The 24,320-nt window shown below is 41.0% G+C and overlaps 1 protein-coding gene across 4 annotated transcripts in view; it reads left to right on the top strand.

Annotated features, from left to right (window-relative positions):
* The first annotated feature begins 12,942 nt into the window (after positions 1-12,942).
* Positions 12,943-24,320, top strand: part of LOC100701712 (histone deacetylase 7) — a 41,388-nt gene continuing 30,010 nt past the window's right edge. The window contains exon 1 of one of the 4 annotated variants that reach the window (XM_005469307.4): positions 12,943-13,287. In XM_005469307.4, coding sequence (XP_005469364.1) covers positions 13,269-13,287 — 19 coding nt within the window. In that variant the 5' untranslated portion in view covers positions 12,943-13,268. Of the gene's footprint in view, positions 13,288-22,246; positions 22,707-24,320 lie in introns of those variants that run through there. The other 3 variants (XM_005469306.4, XM_005469308.4, XM_005469309.4) reach the window with 3 other exon arrangements.

Genomic DNA, 24,320 nt, shown 5'->3' with positions numbered 1-24,320 from the left:
CATTATGTTTCCAACTCTATTGCCAAGTAAAAGAAAGCTAAAGTTTGTTTCTGTGGTCTTATGCGATAGGCTTTCAGGTTTCAGTTCAGTTTGATCCATGCCGTTTTTTGGGCCATATTTGATTTTTTATCCAGTTATGACACATATTCGGTGTCACTTCACATTGTATTTCCTTCCTGTGCGAAACCGACAAACTAATTAGCAAAAAAAGACAAAAACTATGATTTCTCACACTGTGCCCCAGCTTCACATCCTTTCGTTTCTCTGGTAGTTTCCATCATATTCAACAAAATCTGAAAGTTTGTGACTTTTTGGTGACTTGTAACTTTCCCTAATGAGTATTGCATTAGAAAATGTAACCCTCTTCTTTTGATTATAATAAAAAAGCCTCCCCTTTATAGACAATGGGTACAACGATGGAGTCGTGTGTGCCTACCCTGCAGTCCTAAGTCTGGGACATTGTCTCAAGATGTGGGACAAGGAATAAAAATGCTGTATGCACCCACATAAAGAGGGTCGGCCTAACTATGTATGGTTATGACTAACAGATGAATCTAGCGCTGCATTTTGGGTAGACCTAAGGGGGTCAGTACTCACTGACTTCAACAACAGGCTGACTGCCCGTGAGAAGTATTTTCTTAAGTTTTGTTTTCAATTATGAAAATAAATAAAATTAAAATAAATTTGACAACTGTGTTTTCCTTTCTAAAAAAAAGGAAAAGTCAACTTTTATCATCCTAGGCAAAGTCTTGCCTATCGCAACTGCCCATTTCACTACAGCTAATACCTGTTAAGCAGTATATCTGACGGAAAACCTCATTTGTTATAAGGCATATATCATCAGTAATAAATAGATGTGGGTTATCTCTCATTTTCCTTTATGCTTTCACAGTTTGTATTTTTAACACCGTATCATGTTCATGATGCGCAGACTGTGGTGTAACAGGTTAGAGTGAGGATGAAGTCACTTAACTGAGTAACTGCAGTTTATTTAGAAAATGAATTTCAATAAAGAAGACGACGGGAGTTGAAAATTTCTGCCCATTTTGGCTTTCTCCTTGAAAGCACGAGCGGCTTCCACTGAGAGGAAGGAAGGAATTTTTGCACCACAGTGAGCCGCTCCCCCCCCCTCTCTCTCTCTGTTAATTTAAGACAAGAAGCTCGCTCGGCAGTTTCTTTCTTTCTCTGATCTATATGACAAAAATCATTTCGATAAGACTGTATTTATTTATTTATTTAATCACACTCTCGATCTCATTGTTTAAGTGACTGGAGAGCCTATATTTGTCTTCATAACCTGCCTCTAAAATAACAATGACAGATCGGGTACAGTTTTTTAAAATTTATACAGGTGCATGCACCCACTTGTAATAAATAGAAGAGGTAGTAGTAAAAACATTAACTTCTGTGATTACAAGGTCCAGCCAAAATGATTCTGGCGTGTCCAAAATCAGCCTAGAATGAATGCCAAGCATTACCTCTGCTGACCACTGAACTTGACCTCCTGATTGGCTTGGTGCTAGAGTATGGATTTGCTATGGGTTTAATTATACTAATAAACCATCCAAAAAGTCTGTGCTGCAAATTTTGAGTACTTTATTAGTATTTCCTATTTCCTAATGAAAGCATCTGCTAACCAAGCTGTCTAGGGTTACCAAATTACTGAGGTGAAAAAAGCAAACAAGATGGCAACAGCCAAAATGTTAAAAGATCGAGGTTTCAGATTTGGTTTCCATAACCATGGAGAGTCAAGGGAGGAATCACGGTCACCTGATGCAGACCTACCTGTATGCTTTATCAAAACGGAACGTTTTAAGCCTCTTAAAAGTAGAGAGGGTGTCTGTCTCCTGAATCCAAATTGGGAGCTGGATTTTCAGAAGAGCCAGAGGGGAGCTGAAGGCTCCGCCTCTCCTACTTTTAAAAAATCCAACGAATTAAGCCAGTGGTCTGAGAGTGAAGTACACTATTGGGATGATACAGTACTGTGACGTCTGTCAGACTGATTGAAGACGTTTTATGTGAGAAGAAGGATTTAAAATTTGATTCTGGATTTAACGGGACCGACGTTGAGAAACCAGTACAGGAGAAATATCCTCTCTCTTTCTCGTCCCTTTCAGTACTCTTGCTGGAGCATTTTAGGGTTCCAGATGAGGAATTTCCCTCCGATGATCTGAGCTCTTTAGTGAGGAATATCTGGCCACTCTATCATCCTAGCTTGCTTGATGGGTGGAGGCAGACATGGTTCTTGTGTGAGCTCCAATCTCAATCAGAGGGACCATTTGGTTCTTGGCTACCTGTCTGACCAAAGCCACTTGCCAGTGAGTATTTCGGTTTGGAAAAGCTCAGAAAACATTTATGAACTTTTACATTTAGGACCAATACCAGCTACTTTGCTCCTAAGCAGATATTTTCTTGTATGCTCCACCACATCAGTACCTTCAGAAAACCCTGTTTCACAGCTTGGTTCTCACTTTCAAAACCATCACCTATGACACAGGTATGCGTTTCTTTCATATGTGTAATAAATGTTATGAGGGCACAGGCCCCAGTCAGGCTATAGTATCATCTCAAGAAGCCTTCGTAGGAATAGGACGTCTAAGAGCTTTACTGTCATGACAGAATTATCTTTTTGGGATATTTCATCATTTTAGTTTTTAAAATAATTTCCCTAAACAGTTTGAAAACCTATTTTTGTCATTTCTGATTAAACACATGAATTGATGATTTAGAAAAATGAGTCAAATACATTTTAAGATGCATAGGAAGCATAGGAAAACTTTAAAAGGTGTGAAAATGTTCTCCACATGCGCGGGCGCAACATATAAAAGTTTAAAGACATGTAGAGAAAGTTAGCCACCTGACTACTGCTCAATACACGAATGTGTGTATGTGTATACGAACGTGGTTTTAAATGTCATTGTGTGGTGCTCCAGTTCAATGTCTCTGTGGTTTCCTGAACATTTAACATCTCAGGCTTTGCTGAGATCACACACATAGGCAGCACATGAAACACTGCCAATTAGATGAGACATGTTAGATGAGCAGGTTTGTGGATAAACCAAAACGCAAGTTTCATATTAAACTTTGCGACTAATTGTGCAATAGTGTGCATGCACACGGGATTTTCTGCAGTCGTACAGCAAAAGCATGTCGCTTGTGTGCACATGTGTTTTATGCATTTATGAGTCGTCCGCGTCATGTGAGTGTAGGAATATCACGATGGTTATATTGTGTAATAGGTGCCGTGCTCATATTCAGTCAGACAACGTTTGTGTGTGTGTGCGTAAAGCGAGCAGCTCTTTAGCTCGGAGATGTGCCTTCACGCCTCTGCAGCGGGGCATTTTCTCAGTAAAAACCACAGACTTTCTGATCACAGCTGGAGGCAGGGGGACACCTGTCGTCCTCTCATCAGCCCTGTGGTCACCCTGCCCTACATACAGCAAGAAGCAGACAACAATCTAACACAGCAGACAAAACTCTATATTACAGATAAGATCTGATTAGAAAGGTTCACATCAGGGATATGAGCTGCGCTGCAGGTGCAGCAAATACTGACGCCACAGGCTTCATATATTCAAATGTTTGCGGCACGTAAAGATTTCACACTTTGTTTTTCTTTTTTTGGGCTTGAACACAAAAACAAAGTCAAAACGATTAGATTTAGAGCCTCTGCAGGCCTCTCCTCTTCACTATCATCTTAAGTGTCTCACGCACAAGCGCACAGTGATATTTTTATTTCAAGTTTTGATTGGGTGGACAGAGTATGAACATTAGCATGAACATCCATAAAAAGAGAACCCGAAAGGTTTACTCACCTATTTTGTTTTTTTTAGTCTCCATTTACTGCTGAGGTAAACATCACTTGTCTGAAATGACCAGACGCTAATGGCTAACTTAATTTGCAGTGTGTGTGGTGTTTCACGTGTGTCCCATATGGTGTAGCGGGCTGGGCTTGTTTCGACTTATAGGGGTGGGTTTTCGGGCAGCTGTGGCTCAGGTGGTTTGAGCCCCCTGGCTCCTGCTGTCCACATGTTGAAGTGCACATAACCCCAAATTCCCTCAGATGTGTCCGCTGGTGTGGACCTGTGTGTCAGTGGGTGAATGTGGCAGAGTGGGAAAGTGCTGTAATTAAGACCAGTTCGTCTTAAAGAACTCATGTCTGAAAAAGCTGTGGATGAGATTGGTAAGTGGAATGGAATAAGATAGAATAAAACCATGTACGAGTAATTCTGACTCCATCGGCTCCCATCTGAATATTCTCAAATCAATTAATCTGCATGTGAATACGCAGAATCTGTACAAAAAAGGACAGGATTTTTGGTATCTCTTTGTCTGATTGTAGTTTAAGTCCAATTCACAAGTCGTCTTTGACGTGGCTTTGGTTGCATGTAGGTAAACTGATTATTTAGCTTAGTGATTTACACAGTCACCTAACAAGGAAAAGATTCCCAGGTTGATCACAAGAAGATACGCTAATCCCTTTGGGGTCCTTCCAAGAAAGACACCGGCCATGAAAACTCTTTTATGGCCCTTTGTGAATAAGGGAAGATCCCAAATTAGTTTTTATCGGCCCTTTTAAATCTATTAACAGTCATAAACAATCACCAGGAGAGGGTAGAGCCCATTCTTGAAGCCTCTTATTGTTTAAGATACACAATAAAGTTCATGAAGATAAAAAAATAAAGCTAATTTAACGTTCCAAAGTCCCACAACCACTTATCGCAATTACGGTGATGAAGAACTGGGATTATGTCCGAGTCTTATCACCTAGAAAGTTCACACGATAAGCTAAATTAATGGAACAAAGACTTGAGATCTCGCAGAGGACTGGATATAAGCAAGTGTTGGAGTTCATACTCAGACGGTGAATGCATGCCTCAGATCGCCAGGCCATTATTAGTAATGCGAACAAATGTAACTTCTGCCAAGTGAAATTGTTCACTAATTGCACAGACGTTGAAAGAACACCATTTTAGGTGCAGAAACATATAAAAAAAACAGGTCAGAGCAGATTATTTTAACAGCTATTTCTACTTGAACACAACTAGAATTAAAAAAGAAGTTCAGTCTTTTAGGAAAAAGAAAAGGAATAACATAAAAAATATTGAAAAGCAAAAATATTTAATAAAACTGTATTTTTACTGTGACTTTAAACATTTGTGAATTGGTTATGAATCGCTGATATTAAAAAAGAGCATTTGTGTATTTCTTTTCACTTCAAAGTGAACACACAGTTGAATAAAAAGAGTTGACTGACTTTGCACATGACAGCCACTGTGCTGTGGTGGCAAGCGACACAGTTGCAGACAAGTATTAAGGTTACGAGACATGCAGAACAAGTACAGGTGGCCAGTGTGCATTTTGTGTTTGTTTGCGTGTATGTGTGTATATTGTGGTGACAGTGGGAGCTGCATTTCCGCCGGTGCGCAGGTGCATTGTGACATGTAGCCCCGGCACAACCTTGATCTCGCACACACACTTCAGATGGTGCGATAGGTGTCATCTCCAACCACTGCGATGGTGGTATTTTCAGTAGAGATACGGGGAGGAGGGGATTTCACAAGAAGAGAAGCCTCAGAGGTAAAAAAGCTCTCTAAACAAAGTGTGCACATGTGATCCAGGTGTGCGTCGTCAGTAGGTGTCAATTTTTCTGGAACGGCACAAAGAAGAGAAATGAAGACGGAGGCTGATTGATCTCCCAAACTGACTGAAATACTTGCACGTTCCTCTGCGTGCATGAATGCTTGTATCTGCGACACATGCGCTGCTGCGGTCTTCTGGCTATATCTCATTATGTTTGTGGTTTTTTTCTTGCTATTTTTTTTGTAATTTTTGCTATTTTCTCCCCCCCTCCCCTCACTGTGTGCACACTGAGTAAAATGTAGCTTGTCTTCTGAAAAATGGGAGTGCCACAGTAAACCACATGCAGATGCTTTCTAGCATTAAAAAAAACCCAAAACATAACGTACAGATGTATATCTTGGCCACATCTGCCTCCAAAATAAATGGCGAACGGTGCGTAAAAATACCAATTTATGTGAACGGGCTCATATCAAATGAACAGAGCAGTGCCAAAACCGGAGCCCAGAGACAAAATTAAATGGCCAGTACCCTCTTAGTCATGGTGACTTCATGTTTTTTTCCACTGCCTCCCACCTCCTCCCACACAAGGGAATCTGCAGTTTGTTGTCCTTGTTCATTCAGCCCCTTTCAGCCATTCAAGTTCCCAAGGCTGTTTCATTACAGAGAGCCCACTTAATAGGAGGCACATCCACACAACTGTGGATCAGTTCTGCAACAGCTGAGTAAAACATCTGCTGGGTTTCCAGCCAGGACGCTCTGGAGTTGATTTAGACCGACGTTTGACATAAACCGATAAATCTGTTGATTCCACTTCCAGAAAAAGTCCACCCTCTCCACATACTATTACTCTCAGAAAGCCCCCCCTCCCGCCCCCTTTTTTTTCATCATCTCTTCTGCGGCCGTACCTCCACCAGCCTTCTATGAATCAACCACCCCCCCACACCCTCGTGCTCTATACAGCTGTTCCTTTGCCTCATGTTGCACATTCTTTCATTCTTCAGGGCTCAGGCTGTCAGGGACCCATTACAGCCCTTCCTGCTGGGTGTTTGTGTGTGAAAGAGAAAGAGGCGATGTAACAATTTGAGAGGAATCTAGAGGCTGAAAGACAGAGTACAGCTGCAAGCAGTACAAAAACACGCACACACTCCTCCAGCTGTTTGTCTCTCACCAATTACTGTGGTCCCTGCTTGTCCTGTCCCCTCAAGTGCTTCCCCCGGTCCCATGAGCACCTTCCCACTCTTGCTATTTTTAGCTTTAGAGACGAAGAGAGACAGGAGCCCCTTCACGGCCTAATTACGGCATCCATCACACAACCGCCGTCTTCATATTTTCAGTGCTTTACCTCCCCCTCCTTTGCGTCCCATTCTCGGAACTTACCCTCGCTGTCCTCTTCATCTTTTGGGCACAGGTTCAGGTAATATACTTGGGAATGCTAAACAAAGGAAAAGCGCAACACAAAAACAGGCACCGAACCGACAAACAACAAAGCAATTAGCTGGTGTTTGGTCTGGCTGGAACAACCGTGACCTTTCAGGAAACTCCCCCTTCCTGTTAGAGACGGGTCGACTCGCCGCTCGGGCTGTTTGAAAGCTGAGAAGCACAACAGCCAGCATTCTTGGAAATACGTGAGCATGTTTGACACAGTTGGTTGATGCCTTTTTTTTTTTTTTTTTTCTCAAGCAGTCGGCACAACCTACATGCTAACCTTTGTGGTCTAGACAGGAATGGCATTGTTTAATTTACTTGTTGTTTTTGGTAATGAACCTCGATACTTTTCTCAAACCAACCAAGCATCAGAAAAAATCTGAAAGCTGTCAGATTTAATCTAATCTTGTATACTTAGAGGATGAGTCTGTATTCAGTAATTTTCCAGCCACTTAATCTGTCAGAAAGGTTATGCAAAAAGTGCTATGAAAGATTTCGTAAAATTTGGTGGAGAGTATCGCACAGGCAAAGACAGAACTCAGAAATGTTGATGCAGATCAGATCGCTGTCTGTAAATAAAAAGTTCGGTGATTTTTCCCATATAAAAAGACATATTTAGTCTGACAGCTTTTCCTTTGTAATGTGTTGCACCAGTTCCAGCTGCTGCTACGTTATGATTGCTCTCTCTAGTCCAATGTGCATATTTAAGATGCACACTGGCTCTCTTCCACCGTAGGAAGAGCCAACACTTATCGTGAGTATTGTCTCCAGTGCTTAAACTGAGTGTTCAAAAAATGTTATGAACATTCAGTGCCACAATTCAGTTGGGGCCTTCTGTAGTTCGAGAAAACATCTGACAAAGTTGGAGAAGCTACTTCTTTAAAAGTTCATCACAACCTTTACACGGACCTTTACAGTTTAGACAGCAACATCAGCGTCAAATCTTTAATATAATCCTCCCAACTCCCCATTTAGTCGGTACTTAAGTTGGTACTAAACAAATCGAATGCAGGAACAATGTCACCAAGTACTTGGTCGAATAGTTATGTTTCTGTAAAATCTGTCTTGACAAAATCATAGAAAAATCCCAGAGATTACTTTTGTTGTTGTACTACACACAGCAAATCAGATGGAACTTAGCTGAACTGAATTGAACTGAAACTTGTTAAACTACATGCTTACATTGTATCCTCTGAATGATGACTAACATATTCACTCACACGCATCTCTAAGTCCTCTCTAGCTTGTTTTCAGTTGGAAGAAACTAGCTAACGCTACCACATCATCTCTATCGTCCCTATTCTTTCCAAGCTCCTTAGATCCATATTCTTGCTGTGCTTCACTGGCTTCCAGTGAAATTCAGAATTAATTTTATTAATATATAAAGCCCTACATACCCAGCCTCCTGTGTATACAGCAGACTTGCTGAGACCTTATAACTGCTCGGGGCCAGATCATCTGATCAGGTCTCTTAACTTTTTCCACACTCTTATTGTGAAATCTGAGGTTATCATGCGTTTTAGTTTGCAAGTCCTAAACAGCCTTGCTCAGCCTATGCAGTCGACTGAAAGGCAAACAGAAAATGAACGCCCCTCCCTGAGCCTGGTTCTGCCGGATGCTCCTTCCTGTGAAAAGGGAGTTTATCCTTCCCACTGTCGCCAAGTGCTTGTTCACAGGGGGTCGTCTCGTTCTCTCTATTACAGTAGCGTCCTAACCATAAAATATGAAGTGCCCTGAGTTGACTGTTGTTGTGATTTGGTGAAAACTAAATAAAACTGAAGCGAATAGAATAAGTTATACAAACACTACATAAAATATCTTTGCTGCCATAACTACTCAGATTATCCAATGTGTCTTAATCCAAAGATGAATATAGTCCCCGATGTTTAGTCAGATCGTTAAATTATTAAATATTGTCAGCTTTTAGGCAAACGCTATTTAACATCAATGGGGGGAAATGGTTGTGTCAACAATGTTTATGTTTTCTTTGATAAAGGATAAACTTTCTGAGGCGAGTGAAGGCGTTTTGAAACCCTGCTGAAAATGCCATGTGGTGCAGTCATAATGTAGACAGAGTTAAAACGGATAACGTGGAAAAGCGCAGGCCAGTCACAGGGTGATAAGATGGATCCAGTATTTTCCTCTTATGTGATCTGCCTCAACTGCACTGGCAGATAAAGTCGCCCCCCTCCCTTTCCTTCTGCTCCTCCACACACTGATCTTCAGGGACTTTTAACAGCCCGCGTGGACCTCATGTTTCCAGATATTGAAGATCCCATTGTATTACTCAAGGACTCCCAACCTGCTTCTTATCAGCCTTGACGTCTATTTTTTCTCCTTTTCCTTTTCTGTAATCCAAAAGGAACTGGTCCGCTATTTGTATCAACTCAACCACAAGTGCCCAACTTCCATCTTAGAGGGTCGTGTTTCTGCACTGCACATATGAACACATAAGCAGTGCACCGCTCTAATGGAAATGAAAGTTCTGGTAAACTTAAAAGGTCTTAAAATGTTGGAATAGACAAAAGTATTCATCCACTGTAGTTTTTCTTACAAAAAAAGCATGCACAACCCCAAATTTGTTGCCTTTTTCTTTTCTGTTTGCTTTTTTGCATAGATTTAAAGTTTGCACATCGCATTCTCTTCATAACGTTTGTTTGAGGAGAAACTGAAACCAGAGGGAAAGCCAGCCTCAGAATGTCTCTCACTTGACACGAGGACAGAAGGTCATAACCCCCAAACATGAGTTTCCTTTGGTCAGTGTGTTTTCCCAAAGGATAAAGTTACATTTGAACCAGTAAGCTAATCCATAGCTGCTAGCGGCAAACCGGAGCGAGCCAGACCACACAACAGTTCAGGTCAGAAGACTTGTTGACCTTTTAACTGCATTTCTCCCCCTCAGACAGAAGAAATCACAGAGTGTGCACCGCCTAAAATCAACACAGGTTAATGTGAGTTGGCTTAGTTCCAGTGCACTGTCTGCTACTGTCTGTGGCATAGTTAAGGTTTGTGGAAGGCTAGATAGTGTGTGAAACTATACATTTGTAGCAGACTCACTTTCACATTTCAATAAAAATGTAATGGGATCATGAAACTGGCCACAGTTCAAAATTAAGAGAAAATTATTAGGCCTCCTATGTAATTGAAAGGTTTTGTGTACATTTTTTAACAGAGCAAGGGATTTTCAATGCAGCATTTTTAAATGTCCTTGTTTTCTTTAGAAAACATAAATTATTTCTATTTGCACACAATTGCAGAATTTCTTTCATTAAAACCCCCCCCAAATTTCCAGGGTCAATATAATTAGCCACCTAAAATGCAGACCTTTTTATTGAGCCACAGCACAAACCACCGCGGTGCAATGACATGCTTTAACTTTGTAATGCTCAAAGCTTGTGAAATCAAGTTAAACCTGAGGGTTATATTGCAATTTACACACTGTATAAAAACTTCAGCAAGAGTTTAGCAGTCACGCAGAAAGCATCGTGCCAAAAAATTCATTTAGACTTGATAAAAAAAAGGTTGTTGAGGTTCACAAAGCAAGAGATGGACATATAAAGTTATAACAGTGTTTCCAAGTGTCAACTCAAGTGAAAACTCATCAAGAAAGTAATAGAGCCACACAGTACAGAACAAGACTGGTAGAAGTAAGAAGCAAAACATTTAAAAGACTTTGGGAAAAAAAACTAGTGAGAGATGTGAGAGATGTATCTACAGACCCCAGAACAACTGCAGAGGACCCACCTTAAAACCAGACTCAAGTCTGCCAAGGACAACCCAGAGAAAGATTATGCATACTGGAAGTGCATCTTTTGGTCAGAGGAGTTGGAACTAGAGCTCTTTGGCCACGGAGACGCTTCTTCACTAAACATACCTCACTGCACTCTATCACTTTTTGTACGCCACAACGTATACTTGTACACATGTGCACTTGTAATACCTGTAATATCCCAGAAAGTGTTTGGTGTTTCTACTTATGTACTTATGTCTCTATTTCTATACATGATACGACTTTATACGACTGATTTATCCTTCTGGGATTCCTAAAGTTTCTCTGATTCTGACTCTGATTCTTATGTTTGGAGAAAGAAGGGAGCGGCGTACAACCCAAAGAACACTGTCCCCACAGTGAAACGCAGTGGTGGGAGTGTTATGCTTCAGTGCGTCTCGAACTGGGAATCTTGTCAAGATGGAAGGAATTATGAAGACAGAAGGTTATGTGAAGATTTTTAAAGGAAACCTCAAGCAGTCACCACCAAAACTGGGTCTGGGTCACCGTTTTGCCTTCTATCACGACAACAACCCAAAACGATCGTCGTTCCTGGTGAAGAACAATACTGACTGGCCTGCACAAAGCCCTGTCTTTAATCCCATTGAAAATCTATAGGGTGAACTGAAGACCAAGCTCCAGGCCTGAAGACCAACAAAGCTGGAGGAGCTGGAGAGATTCGCCAAAGATGGATGGACCTGGCTTAGTCAGGAGTCGTGTGCGGGAATAGTGAAAACTAGGATAAACGACTGTAGGCTGTTATCCAACAAAAAGGCTACGCAATTGACTATTAGCATTGGGGGGGCTAATAATTTTGACTCAGGTAGTTGTTGGTTTTTGTGAAATAATTTAATTTCTGTGTGCAATGTAAAATAATGTAAGCATCCAAAATAAAACTAGAATCTTTGGAAAAGCTTTACATTTCACAGGGGAGCAGTTTTATGTTTCACAAGGTTTTTGTGGTTATACGTGTTGGAGAATCCTGTGTATCCACATTATTTAAAACAAGACTACATGGGAATTATAGGCTCAAGCTATGAATATGCCAAATGCATGCACTCATCCATGGCCTTTGTTGCACGTGTGGCTATGAAACATACTGTAGGTTTGGCTTTTTTACGCTCTCTGACGTTGCAGTGCTATATGAATGAATCAAGTGTTCCTGACAGATCTCAGCGATGACAAATCAGACAAAACCACATTCACTAACGTGTCTTTTCCGCTTGTATTTCCGGGGAAATGCATATTTACTCAAATCACAGCGCCCATATAAATTTATATCATATGTACTTCCAGCCTGTATTACACGGATTCAGTTACTTAAATGAATGTGAACGCATTAAATGTTTTAAGCGAGCTCGTGAGTATATTTGTGTCATTAAGAACACACTGACAAGTTAAAAACACTCAAACTGTTCTCCACATACACAGACCTCGTGGTGCTTTTTTTCTCCCCTTGATAATTTTACTCTGACTGAAATGCAATTGCCGGTTTGAAATGTGTTGCCTTACGTAAGTAATCACACTGAATGCTCCACTTGTGTTTTAGCGCTGAAGTAGGAGCTTGACTGGGTCACTGCATTAGAAAAAAAGAAAAACCTCAAATACAAAAGTCATGTGCCTTTGATAAGCATCCCAAGTCAACTGATCCCTTTGAGGAACTGGTAAAAACGTGTTGTTTTCTAACAAGATCCACTCTGAGGCACCAAAGTTTTGTGGATGACCTGAAATCATTTACAATCTTAAAAAAAAAAAAACGTCAAAACTAGTGTAAATTGTGCTATGCCATCGAATACAAGAAACTCTGAGACGCTCCAAGTGATAATCGTGCTGTTGTTGCTTCGGTGTTTGCTTCACTTCGGGAGTTAAGCACCACTGTAACGTTTAAGAGAAAAAATCATTAAAGTTTCACGCTTGTTGCAGTTTTCTTATTTCATTCTTGTGTACTTTGTGCATCCAAAAGCAACACTTCCTGCTATTGTCTGTCAGACGCAAGTGACTACACAATCTGTCGCTCTCTCTTTCTTTTTGTCTGCACGCATGCACACACACACACACACACAATGTCCACAAACCCCATCCCCTCCCTCCTCTCTGGAGCTTCTGGTGCAAGGGGAGCCCTGCCAAATAAGTTACTGTGTGTGTGTGTGTGTGTGTGTGTGGTAGGGCAGAGCAACTGTGTCTTCTCTGAAACAGAGAATTAAGGGTAGCGACTTAGAGAGAGAGAGAGAAAGAGAAAAAAAAACTACAGCGAGATAGTTCAGCTCACATGAGAGGAAGTGCGAGACAGAAAAGTCAGAGGGAGCTGGTTGTGTCAAGCAGTTGACTGTGACTTGCTTTGTGAGCGCACGGTTGGGCTCTGGCGCTGCAGCACCACCACTCCCCTGTCAGAGCAGGAGCTATCTTCTCCCTGAGCTTTCCGCTCCGTCCCACCACTGCCTCCTGTGACTGACTGGACTTGCTGTGGGAGCACAGAAGGACCACTCGCTGAATGTCAGCGCAGAAAGCCGGTGAGATTTTGCACATTTTCTATTTTCTATCTATCTGTGAAGGAATAATTAACAGCTGTGTTAAAAAAAAAAGAGTCTTCTTCAGGGAGTGAATGTAAATGTATCACCAGGAAAGTATGTCAGCCTTTCATGAGTTTAGGAGTGGAGTTTTAGCTATACTTGCAGATGTGGACATGTTTTCTTGGTCCAGTTGTTGGACAGTGGTTTTAAGTGCTAAGAGTTTTGGTTTGGCTGTGAGTTTTGAGAAGATTGGGTTTGTTCTTAATTTATTACACACACTGTAATGTATGCAAACACTTTAGGATCATGCATATTTATCAAATGCCCTGGAAGGACACTGCGGTTGGGTAACAAAGATAAATGATTTCTTACTCCATTTGTTTTGTTTTTTTCTGGCTTTATTTGTTTGGTTTTGGACGTGCTGTTTCTCGGGATTGGGAAGGGGAGAAAATTGGAAACAGAACCAGGCACCCAGGAGACTTAGTGTGTCCACGAAAAGTATAAGAGCGCCTAAAACGAGTAGACAGAAAACAACAGTCCCTCGCTGCGATGAACTGCTGGAGGAGACAGAGCGATAGAGACGGAGGGGGAGAAGAGACAGCGAAAAGCTGGAAAGAGATTTGTTTGACAGTGAGAGTTGACTGGTGGCACAGCAACCAAGGATATCACGAGTAAAGGAACACTGAAAATATGTTGACATGACAAATCTTGCTTTAACATGGAACGCTTTTTTGGGGGGGGGATGTTTGCCTGTCTTGTTCTTGCCAAGCCTCATTTGTAGAACGCAGGTAAAGTTAGGGGGGCGCACTGTACAGCAGGTTTAGCTTTTCACCACCTCTTCCTTGTTTTCGTGCACTGTGACTCTACATACAGTAAATCTTCCTGCATAAGATGAAACGCTGGCTTCGGCCTTTGGCTCCTCTCTCGCTCAAAACACTAAACTTTGGCTCTATTTTTACTCCCGTGCGCTGCTACACACTTAGAGACTCGGCTACGTGGTTTGCAGGACTGTAAATCAGACTTTAATTGCTCTGCTGTCTTTAAAGTTATGGGGGATATGTTTGGCTGAATTAAAAGAGAAATTTAAAAATTGTATATTGAGGATTTATAGCAACATGTAGAAGTTCATGGACAAAACGATTAATTAATAATAATGGATATTTGTGGCCATTTTGGAAGTATATTGGAACGCGACAACCTATTTGATTTGATTGGAGAAGAACAAAGTGCAAAATGTGAAATCAAATTTGAGTAGGCAAACAAGTAGATGAACTTGGTAGTTTGTGTTTCTGGTGCTGTGATAAATCATCAGAGTTCTGGTTTGTTTGGTTTGTAAAGGTCGGGGGGGGGGGCAACAAGTTAAGAGGCCACGGTTTTCTAAAAGTGGCCTTCTGGGACGTCACTCTCCCTCTCAGTTTCAGACTTTGTGTCTGAGGCCATAGGAAGGACTGCTAAAAATGTTTCATTTTGACATCTGCAACATTAGTCTTGCGGTCTGCTGTGGCTTTCTCTAAAGGTTTCACCTGAGGTCATTATTTATTTTTGGAAATCTCCACCAATAATTATTGTTTTCTGATCAAACCTTAAACACATCATTTGTTTTCGAGCACCTAAATAATCTGCGGTTTTGCACCAGCCCATTACATTTTCCAAGCTGCTGATTGAGAGTACCGTAACTTGGCTTCGCGGCAGGCCAGAAGCGCAGCAAATCAGAGCGGCTTTCATCAGGCCGGCTCTGGTCTAAAGAGGGTTCTTCATGACAGGAGAGGAAACTGGAGTCAAGTGAGCACTAAAAAGCAATGAGGAAGGACGTGTAGAGAGCCTCTAGCGAGTGTCCTTTTGTAAGCTCAGTTCCATCTTCTCAGGCTGTTGTTTGTTTTGATTAATAAAAAAAAGTGACCCAGTCATTAATATGAATACTACCATCTTGTGGAAGTGTACTTTTACTGCAAGAGCCTGATCTGTGGCGGCGTTGAGCTGAACTGGAGGAAGTAGTTTCATTAGAGCTTCAAAAATTACATGACCAGATCCAAAAAGCTCTCATAGCAGGAAAGATTATATATCTTAAGGGTTTTGCTTTCCTCTCTGTTTAATTTTTTATGTAGGCAACAGCATGGGTTATAAGCAGGAGGATTTTCACAAATGCACTGTGCCCGCTGCAAGCACAGTTCCACATCTTAAGACCTTTATTTCAAGAAGAGCAAAGTTTACAGAAGCTTCGGTGAAATCACCACCTCGCGGGTTTATGCAGTCTGATATGCAAAACGCGTTAAAAGCCACATTGAACACATTGTCAGAGGTTTATACACTGCTCCAAACTTTGAAATGTTTTTCACACGCGCTCACAGAGGAGTGTGAAGGCGTCACAAAGCGACACTTTCCAGTGTCACAGACAGTTTCCCAAGAAACCAGGCGAGCGATGAGCGCCGTCGCTCCCCTCTGTGGCTTTCCTACGCTTTGCTGTCAGGAATGGAAAGGCTTTAGAGGCTGCACCCGCCGCTGCGAGCGGCCTCCAGCAGCCTCCCTTGGTTCAAAGTTACCACACAGCTGCTAGCTCAAGCTTAGCGAGGCCCACCTGAACACATGCTATGGTTTTATTACACAAGTTAGAAAACCACAATTTAACATCGAATACACAATTTTTGTCTTTTCCATTTTTATTGGCTTTCATTTAAATCGCTTTTGCATACCACATTAACAGCTTAAAGAACCATTAATTATGTTAAATTGTTCTTTTTTGCCACTTTGAGGAAACAAAGCAAGCTATAAACACAACACTAATATATCACTCATTTTACACTGTGGGCCACAAACAGTCCACTTTGATTTTAAGTGGGCCAGACCAGTGAAACTCCTGTCAGTGTAAAGAAGTTGAACTAAACATTTAGTCTATCAGATTTCTTAAGACAGGAAAAATAAGTACAATTTGGACAGTATGTCAAATTTTGGGGCTTAAACTATGAGACATAAATGTGTAAAATTAAAAAGTTCTGGTAGCTCATTTCGCAGACTGTACTTATTAAACAAAACTTTTTCTAAATTACAGAATTTTAACTTTGAAAAAGGATCAAATTTCTGTAGCAGATAGTGAAAAAATAGGTTTTCTGTCATTTAATTGTTTATCTATCTATTTTCCAGTGGGCCACCCTGGAGTCTTTGCCAGTCCGATTCTGGCCCCCGGCTTTATGTTTGACACCGCTGCTTCCTTGTAAAATGTCGAAGCATCTTCACTGGCTAACTTTTATCTGTCTGATGCTCCTGCATTTGTACTTAACAGTAGATCATGTTAGCTTTTATGATAAAATACAGCTGCACGTGAAAAAGAGGCTAATGAGAGTTAGCATTAACCTAAACAGGAAAGTGGTGCACAACCAAAACAATGAGCCTAAAGACTGCAGAGGTTAGAAGTGAGCACCTCATTTCAGGTGGCACACAGCAAATATTCAATCCTGTGCTGTTTGAGCGCGTCCTGTTTACCATCCCCTCATGCACGCTTTCTGTCAGTTTACTGCGTCTGCTAAAGTCTTTTTGTGGGAAAACGGGAATAACTGGCACAGTAGTGAGAAAAAAAGCAGCAAACTTTTCAAAATAAACATATCAGAATGAAAGCGAAAACTGGATAAGTAAAACAGACTGTACATAGCGCCATCTGCGTGCATGTTTCCCTTCATGTCGAAGCACGTTTCTGTCTGCACAGATGTGTCTCTAAGGTAGGATGACAAAAAAACAACAACTGATTGTTGTTTATGGATCCTCTGCTTCCACCCATTTTCAGGAAATCTGTCCGACTGATAACTCCACACATTCCAATCCCAATCCCAATAATGTACTGAGGTATTTCCGTGCCTGACCCCTCCAATATCATGCACATTATCCGCATCCAGTGGTCAGTATCAGACAAAGAAATTACACTTGCACAGTGAGCAACAACAAACTGCCACTGGGCGTCTGTTTTTGGTAAATGAGACCTGCCTCTTTTTTTTTTCACTCTTTAATCACTTTTCACTCTTCCTATCTTTTCCTTTTTCCGTTCTTTCTGGCAAAATGCCCTGCAACTGCTGCTCCCTCCATCACCGTATTGCCTGACTGCATTCCTCTCATTCCTACCGGCTTCCTGTGACTGAATGAGGAGCGAGCCCCACCGGCCACAAACCTCCACCTTGAAGTCCTTCCCATGTATCCCGTGTGCCATTTCACTCTATCGTTCCCTACCAGTGTTTTCCGTTTTAATATCCTTTTGGGAATTTGGGGGGAAATTGAGCCCCGATACCTCGCTGACATTATTACTTTATGCCAAGGTGAGGATATTTTTACTGGAGGGTCTAATCAGACCCCACTGTCCAGAATCCAAAAGGTTTGCATGGTGAAATCTAAATACTCAGTGCTACCAGCAGACAGAGTGCTCATTGACTGCAAAGGCAATAAAGTGATGCTGTGAGGGTGAAAAGTAAGAAGGGCTCTACTGACATCTGAAGACAATGTGTTAACATAAATATATTAAAAAAAAAACATTATTACCAACCTTATCAGGCTGCAAATTCCAGCTGACAGTGATCACTGCCAGCTGAAAGAAGCCTGTTTTTGCCCTCCTTAATATGAATAATGATGTTTTAATAACAGCTCATGGAATGATTTAATAAATCCAAAATAAGCTAATTTTTTGGCAAATGTAATTTTAGTAGCAACCGTTTCCAATTGACCTCTATATCTGTAAATAGGCGAAGCTCTGTCTGAAGCATGTGCTGTTCAAACTCGAATCAAATTCAATTTGCTTGAACGTATCTCAAATGATTCAGGCCACAGTCAGCCCCGTGACTCTGGGATGGACTGGTAAAACCTGCCAAGAGTACAAGGAAAAGCACAAAGTGCTGTTGATAGGAGTTTTTTTTAATTCTCAGGCCACAATTTTCCCTTTAGGTACATAATTTAACAACCACAAAATCTACTGACTCCATCATAGGACCAGTTTGAGTCACATGAAATGAAAAAAAAAATAGAACTGACCTAGTTCACTGACAGTTATCAGTTGTTCTCTCTGTGATTAGTTTATGTTAGGCTTTCCAGTTATGCTGACTTAATCTGGATGAGCATGGATGCAAAAGAACGTGTGAGTATTTTTAGCAATAAAAATAGCATATTGGTGTCCAGGAGAGGAGAGATAGAGACATAGCTGCAGATATTTCAAGAAAATTCTCGATAATATTTTTTATGATATAGAGAAAAAACTTCCTGAACAATGTTTTATTGATGCTTACAGCTCGGGGACAGCAGCATTTATGAGTGTATGTAAATAAATAAACTATCAAAGTGGGAATCTACTGAGAATTTCCCTGGAAATTTTAAGGAAAGCAAGAACATGACTTTTTAGTTTAATCACTAAAGATACTTAACTTTATAACGCTTAAGGAGCCTAATTTCCATCCACGATTTGCTCGTCAGGTCATGGAGTGCAACTATCGAGTGCAGTTAGCGATGCGTGGCTGAGTCATTTGCGTACTTTTGGGTCACATATCAGCAGCTGCTAGTATAGTACTAGGCAAAAGTCTTGAGTCATCCCTCATTTCTTTATATGCTGAAAGGAACATTGGAGATAAGTGCAGTGATTCATTGAAGCATGAGCAATCATACATGTAAATACAGCAAAAAGGCAAACACAGATTTTGTACAATTCTAATGAGCTTGAAAGTCGGTATTTCAATAGGCCACCGTTATTCTTCCACACTGTCTCCACTCTCTTACACAAGACTTCTTATAATTTCTTTAAGTACTCTTCAGGAATAGTTTTCCAGGCTCCTTCAAGGACATTCAAAGCTCTTATTTGGATGATTGCTGCCTTTCGTTCCGTTAGGCCTGTTGCCACTGATTTTCAGCCCTGTTCTCTTGTAATTTAGCATACCTCAGCCTTCACTCCCTGTTTCTTACCTATAAGAAACTTATTGAAAGCTTCTGGTAAGACTTCAATGAACAGCAAGTGCATCAAGTGAAGGTCCAGATGCATATCTCAGGTCTTTGCTGGATTTTTTTTTAACTCTTTTTGTTTTACCTTCACTTTAAGGACACACTGCACAACATGCTGAGATGGGTTTTCAGCTAATAGTTCTTTGGCAATCACTTTGTTGGTGCAAAATTATTATTTTATACCTGTTAAACTGTTCTCTTTGGCATTTTTCATCGATTCAGCTAAAAAAATGGGTACAGATTGTATATTTTTCCAACAGGCTGCTAGTAACAAAGTGCCTAAAGACACAATTTAAAACCGTTTTTTTGATAAGTTGTCTGCAATGCGTAGAAACAACACTGGTTCATCTCTTGTGAAAGGTACCTTTTTATGCTTGAATGGGTCAGTGATACGTGGCTTAAGAAAAAAAAACACAAAACAAACATTCACCTGAAAATGATCAGGACTGGATTGAAAATGAGTGGAAAAATCAGCCAATGTCCAAAGAAAAATTCTGAAAGACCTTGGAAAGCCTGGAGAACTATTGCTCAAGACTCACTTTAAAAAATTAAATAAAATTCTGGCTCCTTGGAAACAAAATAAAAACATCTGAGGGGTGACATATGGTACTGACTTTTGCACAGCTTCACAGCTTGGTGTGTGTGTTTGTTTAAGTGGTGAAACAAGTTTGCTGATTGCACCTTTAGCAGGAGTAATTTTCTGCTAATTTTCTGTGCATTGTTCAAGTAGCTCCTTTTTTAGGTACTAAATCGTCATCGGAGGCTTGGCTCTTGCTGTCAGAGATACCTGGGCTTGTCCCATTGTTGTGAGGACCGTGGAACACAAACGCACGGTGTTGCTGTAGCAACGATATCACAATCTATTACTTTTATATTATACCGATATTATCACGGACAATGTGATATATCTACTGTCCAGTGAGGTTCACATAGTGGTCAGATGACAAATTAAAAAGTAAAATTAGCAGAATAGTTAAACACAGACTTTCATGGCTTCAGGTCATTTCTATGGTCAGATTTACATGTGAGATAACATAAAACTGCTCCAGATGTGCACGATGCATTTGCTATAAAACTGACACATTCAAAATAAGTGTTTAACTATTTGCACAGTATGATCATTAATAAGGCAAAAACAACATTTCATCTGCATTGTCGTCCTGCAGCAAATCAGCAACTGCTGTGTCTACATAACTGCACATCAAACACAGAAAGTAATTTATATCTTTACAGATGTATTGTGAAAGTCGTTAGGGGTCGTGTTAATCAACGTTACGGTGGTTTCACTTTACTCATTGTTAAATTCTGCTGTTGCTGTGGGGATGTGTAGCGTGGCTTTTGTTATGTCACCAGTGGTGACTCATCCTATTGTATTTCAGTCAACTGTTACCTACTGCGATACCTGCATTCTTCTGTTTTTGGAAGTGGAACTTAGTAACGATGCCTGCGTGTTTTTTTTTCTTCCATTTTTAGCCTGATGACTGTAGCTACAAGTCTTTTTGACTGATGACATGTCACGGTAAGAAAAGCACGAGTGTCATTATTAAAATCAGTCACTGCAGTGTTCACGCTGTCAGACTCTCGTGTCTTGCAAGGGCACACGGAAATGTAAGTAATTCCTTTGCTTTTCCTGCCATGACATGTTATCACTGTTAGGTTTAACAACTAATATGCTTAACATAAAATGTTTATGTCACTCTGACATTTAGAAAATGTTTTCTTCATTTGATTGTCTGTTTATTGCTTTAGATTTATGGAGCAGATGATCTAATTCATTGAATGTGGTGAAGTCTCATTAGCCTACAACAGAATGGAGATCAACTCTTCCACACAGTCACAGAACACGATCATCTACTTTGGCTTAACTAGCCTTCACTCAGTATACAGTAGATACACTCATTGACTGCTTTATTAGGTACACATGTTTTAATGCTCATTACCACAAATATCTAATAGGCCATTTGAACGTGAAGTGTCTTGCTGGTGCCAGACAAGCTTTTCTGAGTATTTCAGAAACTGCTGATCTATTCCACACCATCTCTACGGTTTACAGGGAATAATCAACAAAAATAAAAAATAGAGAAAAACGATCCAGTTAGTCTTTGACTGAAAATGCCTTGATGATGTCAGAAGTCAAAGGAAAAGTACCACACTGTAACTGAAATAACCAGAAGCAGAAGACCACACAGGGTGCCACGCCTGACAGCTAAGAACAGGAAACTGTGTTTACACTTCAAATGGGCTCACTAAAATAGAACAAAAATAGAATACTAGAAAAATATAGTGACTTTCGATTTCTGTTGTGTTAATCTGATGGTAGGGTCAGAATTTGTTGTAAACAGCATGAACGCATCGATCCATCATGCCATGTATTAATGGCTGAGGCTGCTGTTGGTGGCATAATGATGTAGAGGATATTATCTTGGCAACTGGCAACAGCCTATCAGAGTATTGCTGCTGACCAGGTCAGTCCCTATATGACAGCAGTGTAGCCATCTTCTGATGGCTGCTTCCTGCCCCATGTCACAAACTTCAAATCATCTCAAACTGGTTTCTTGGATATGGCAATGAGTTCACTGTCCTCCACACTCAGCAGACCTTAATCCAACAGAGCACCTTTGGGATGTGGAGATTGCATCACGTTTGAGCAGCTCACAAATCTGCAGCAACTGTCACGTCAATACGGACCAAGGAAAGTTTCCAAAACCTTGCTGAATGTGTACCAAGGAGAATTAAGGCAGTCCTGAAGGTAAAACGGGGTCCAACTCAGTACTAGCAACGTGTACACAGTGAGTGTTTCTTACTTGTAGCACAACAGTTTGCAATATAGCATAAAATACAGGAACAAATACAGGATTAAAACTGATTATAAATCTATGTTGAAACGGTCTGTGGATATATTGCTACATTTTTTTCACGCTTATGCCAGATGTAGAGCAGAAGGTGCGCTGCACAGACACACACAGAGACACACACACATCCGCATCTCCCTTACCCCGCGGAGTTCAGCAGATGGAGCCCGCACACCAGCAGCACACACGCGGATGAAAGTGAGACTTCCAGCTGGTTTTATCAGCAGTTTCAACACCGACAGACGAACTCGGCGAGGAGGAGACAGATAAATAGAAAGCAGTGAGTGCACACTCGCTTTCTCTTACATAAGTTGATTACCGAGACATTTCGGAGCGCGGAGGTGATGTTTTACTGTACGTACGCACGTACGGCTCAGACAGCGTCGCGCGCTCACGACTGGAACCGTCGCTTTTGATATTTTTACCTCGCGCAGTCAGATAACTGTCACAATAACGGAGGAAAAACCCCGGCGAAGATGACGAGGATAGGCTGTTGGACTGTGCTTACGTTCGCCCGACTTGATGTAGCTGCCTCGTAACGGGATTTTTACTCCCACCGGTGGCTTTGAAAGTTTCAAATACGTCGCTTTTGAACTTCACCTCCAAAAGGTAGGCGGTGTTTACTTTCTTAAAGTGTTCTGCAAAAGTAGCCAGAAAACGTGGTAAATGTTCTAAAAGATAACTTGAAAATGTCTCCACTGTCACTTTATTACTTTCTTGTGCACGTCAGCCGATCTACTTACTGTGTCCACACTGTTTTATTGTAAAAATGTGAATTCAATTTCAGCTCCTCTGTTAGAAAAAAAAAAAAAAAAAACTACAACAAAAAGCACTGCCGTATCAGTGCCATCTTTTGACTTCAGTCCAAAATCTGCAGGTGTAAATCCTAACATGACCGTGATGGTTATACACTTTAAACAAAAAAACGCTGGTGTAGAAATGTTTAAAAACTGCTTAAATTACTGTTATTATTATTTTAAATAAAGTGAGTGTCTATGTGTTGAGGTCATGACCCTGCTATGGAAGTATTTAACAAAGAACTGAATGTGTAACAAAAGGTGGCCCGGTAATCTAATCTGACAGACAACATGACTATTTTAGGGCGTTAAATGGGGCAAATAAGTGTGCAATTATGGCGTTAAGGCCTCATTGTGAGTGGTAGTGTAGAATTTCCTGTTGGATCTATATCTGCCCATAGCTGACAAACTCCACTGCTCATTCACTACTAGGAAACAAATGTTTGGTTGTGTGATGGAGTGTGGGCTGATGTGCTTTAATATGAGAGAAGTCGTGGAATAAGAAAATAGTTCAATCCCACCCAAGCCCCTTCAGTCCAGGGAAAATGAAAGCACACCCACATATACACACCCACAGCAGCCATGCTGGTGTAATGGTCTCATGTGTCCAGGTTTGCTCCCTCTCTCACCACGGGATGAGGTCATAGCCTTTAGTGCTGTTGCAGGGATACAGTTACATTAGTTTAATGTGGGCCGTGCCAGAGGAATCGACACCACCTACACCCCGCGGCCCCTTTCTGTTGCCTTTTAGATTTCTCTGCTCGCATCTATGTCCCTTTGTGTTTACAAAAGTGTATCCCCGAATAAAGACTTTGATCATATTGTATTTACCAGGCCTTGCTGTTAGCTTATCACCTTACCTAAACTATTCCCATTAGCCCACAGGCTGTGGCAGCACATGGGTTAGTCACTATGACTAGGCCTTCTATGGCAGAGAGAACAAAAAGAAAAGATGATTCACACTTACAATGCTGATGTAGAAATTGTGTTACTGTCTGCCTATGGTAGACCGAGGCCTTTCGCAGTCAACTTAACTTTAGCTTTTTCTCACACAGCAAACATGAACTGACAGTGACACTTTGGTCTAAGTAGCTTCTCTGTGGTGGGGGCTGATATCAGTCAGTGTTGTGTTGTTTGGTTTTGCAGCATGAAGCCTAGTTTCACTGTGCATTGGGGGTCATAGAAATAAATGGTGGTTTAAAACATACTAAATCACTGTATTTATTTAGAGCATTTTCCTAGCGATTAACCAGTTGGTTTGGCTCATCTTGTAGGGGACGCTAATCATCATAGACTTGATTCCCACAAAACCAGTGGGACATACAATATAATAGGAGCCATTGGCGTTAATGAAAGCCTGATTTGAAGAGCCCAAGATCATGTGTTTGATTATCAAAGTAGATGTGGATACATTTTCTCTTGAATT

Source organism: Oreochromis niloticus, linkage group LG5 (assembly GCF_001858045.2).
Source record: "Oreochromis niloticus isolate F11D_XX linkage group LG5, O_niloticus_UMD_NMBU, whole genome shotgun sequence".
NCBI lineage: Eukaryota > Metazoa > Chordata > Actinopteri > Cichliformes > Cichlidae > Oreochromis > Oreochromis niloticus.
The sequence above is the reverse complement of the archived record's forward strand: the minus strand, read 5'-3'. Positions and strand labels throughout refer to the sequence as shown.